This window comes from Olea europaea, unplaced genomic scaffold (genome assembly GCF_002742605.1).
Source record: "Olea europaea var. sylvestris unplaced genomic scaffold, O_europaea_v1 scaffold24695, whole genome shotgun sequence".
Lineage (NCBI taxonomy): Eukaryota > Viridiplantae > Streptophyta > Magnoliopsida > Lamiales > Oleaceae > Olea > Olea europaea.
The window spans coordinates 1-1,622 of record NW_019242908.1 but is presented as its reverse complement, the minus strand read 5'-3'; the positions used below and the strand labels follow the sequence as shown (position 1 = coordinate 1,622).

Below are 1,622 nucleotides of genomic sequence, written 5' to 3'. Positions count from 1 at the left end.
ATCTTGAGGTTGAAATTCAGAGCAAATAACCCGGCCCGAAAGCCCGAAATGTCGGGCCCTGAAGGAGTGGAGATTGTTGGGAAACAGAGTAACGATGAGTGGGTAGTTAATAACGGTGAAAACCGTAAAGTTAACGGAAAAATAACTTCCGTTTTGGAGGAGCTCATGTTCAAGAATAGTACCAATAAAGGGCAGATAAATCCAACGGCTTTGATTTCATCATTTCAGTCACTTTCTGCTCAACTTTGGCGGTCGGTAACACGTGCGAGGCAATTAGACGGGAACAAGGTAACGACGTTTAGAATGGCAGTCAACTGTCGACATAGGCTAGAGCCGCGTCTCGAACCGCTCTATTTTGGAAACGCCATTCAAAGTATTCCAACCATTGCTAAAGTTGGGGAGCTTTTATCGAAAGACTTGAATTGGAGCGCAAATCAGCTGCACATGAACGTCGTGGCACACCAAGATGTTACCGTGCGTCAAGGTGTCAAGGATTGGGAGAGCAATCCGAGGTTGTTCCCACTAGGGAATTTTGACGGTGCGATGATCACTATGGGAAGTTCTCCAAGATTTCCAATGTATGATAATAATTTTGGATGGGGTCGACCATTGGCTGTTAGAAGCGGCAAGGCCAATAAATTCGACGGTAAGATCTCGGCCTTTCCTGGGCGAGAAGGAAATGGAAGTGTTGATCTTGAAGTGGTTTTAGCTCCGGAGACGATGGCTAGTTTAGAGATTGATATGGAGTTCATGCAATATGTTTCGTGAATGAATGGATTACTGTATTAAAATATGTTTACTTACACTCGAATTAATCATTGTGTTTGTCATTCTATTGACAAATATTAATTTAAAATTTTATTGGATCTTGTGACGTAAATCACGATATTTTCAAAATATCGATATAGAATACTAGAGACATATCTAGTGCAAATTTCTTTGTGCCAACATGCAATGGATCGATGTAGACATGTAAAGGATAAGTACATGGGTGTTTTAGTGATGTGCAAACCACTAACGATTCCACGTGAAACAAGAGGCAGACAACACAAGTTGGATTCCAACTTTATCCAACTCAAGTCCTTTTGTCCTTCCATAGGGTTGTTTGTGTAACACATTTTATTTATTTTCTGTAAATGGAATAAAATCTGATTTTACTTTATAAAGTTTCTTTTCTTTGATTCATTGAATCCTATCTACTGTTAAAACTGAAAGTACATGAGAAATTTCTCTAAATTTTTCTTCGAGAAGACGATCAAAAAATACATAAGATGATCCATTTGCATGGATGCATGGTGTATTCCTCTATTATATATGTATAAAACTAATATTTCGTGGTTTAGATTACAATTATGAATTAGCATTTTCATTTAACTATTCGAATTGGACTACAATACGATTGAACTAGTGGATTCGATGTAGTTCCCGTTAGATTGATTTGGTCTTGAGTCTTACACTCAAGGACCAAATTATTTTGATTTAGTTCTTGATTCTAGCTACATAATTCAATTATAATTAAGTTTTAAAATTATATTTTATAATCTTTTAGCTAAATCATAATTTATATGAATTTAGAATAATCAACATTTTCTGAATTAGCGAGTAAAGTTGACGGGAAAAAA

At 36.6% G+C, this 1,622-nt stretch overlaps 1 protein-coding gene across 1 annotated transcript; it reads left to right on the top strand.

The window, feature by feature from the left end:
- Nucleotides 1–6: 6 nt before the first annotated feature.
- On the top strand, nt 7–880 carry LOC111382298 (BAHD acyltransferase DCR-like). Its single transcript, XM_023006218.1, has one exon. It carries the CDS (start codon nt 49–51, stop codon nt 766–768), a length of 720 nt encoding a protein of 239 aa, XP_022861986.1. The 5' UTR covers nt 7–48; the 3' UTR covers nt 769–880.
- Nucleotides 881–1,622: the final 742 nt, after the last annotated feature.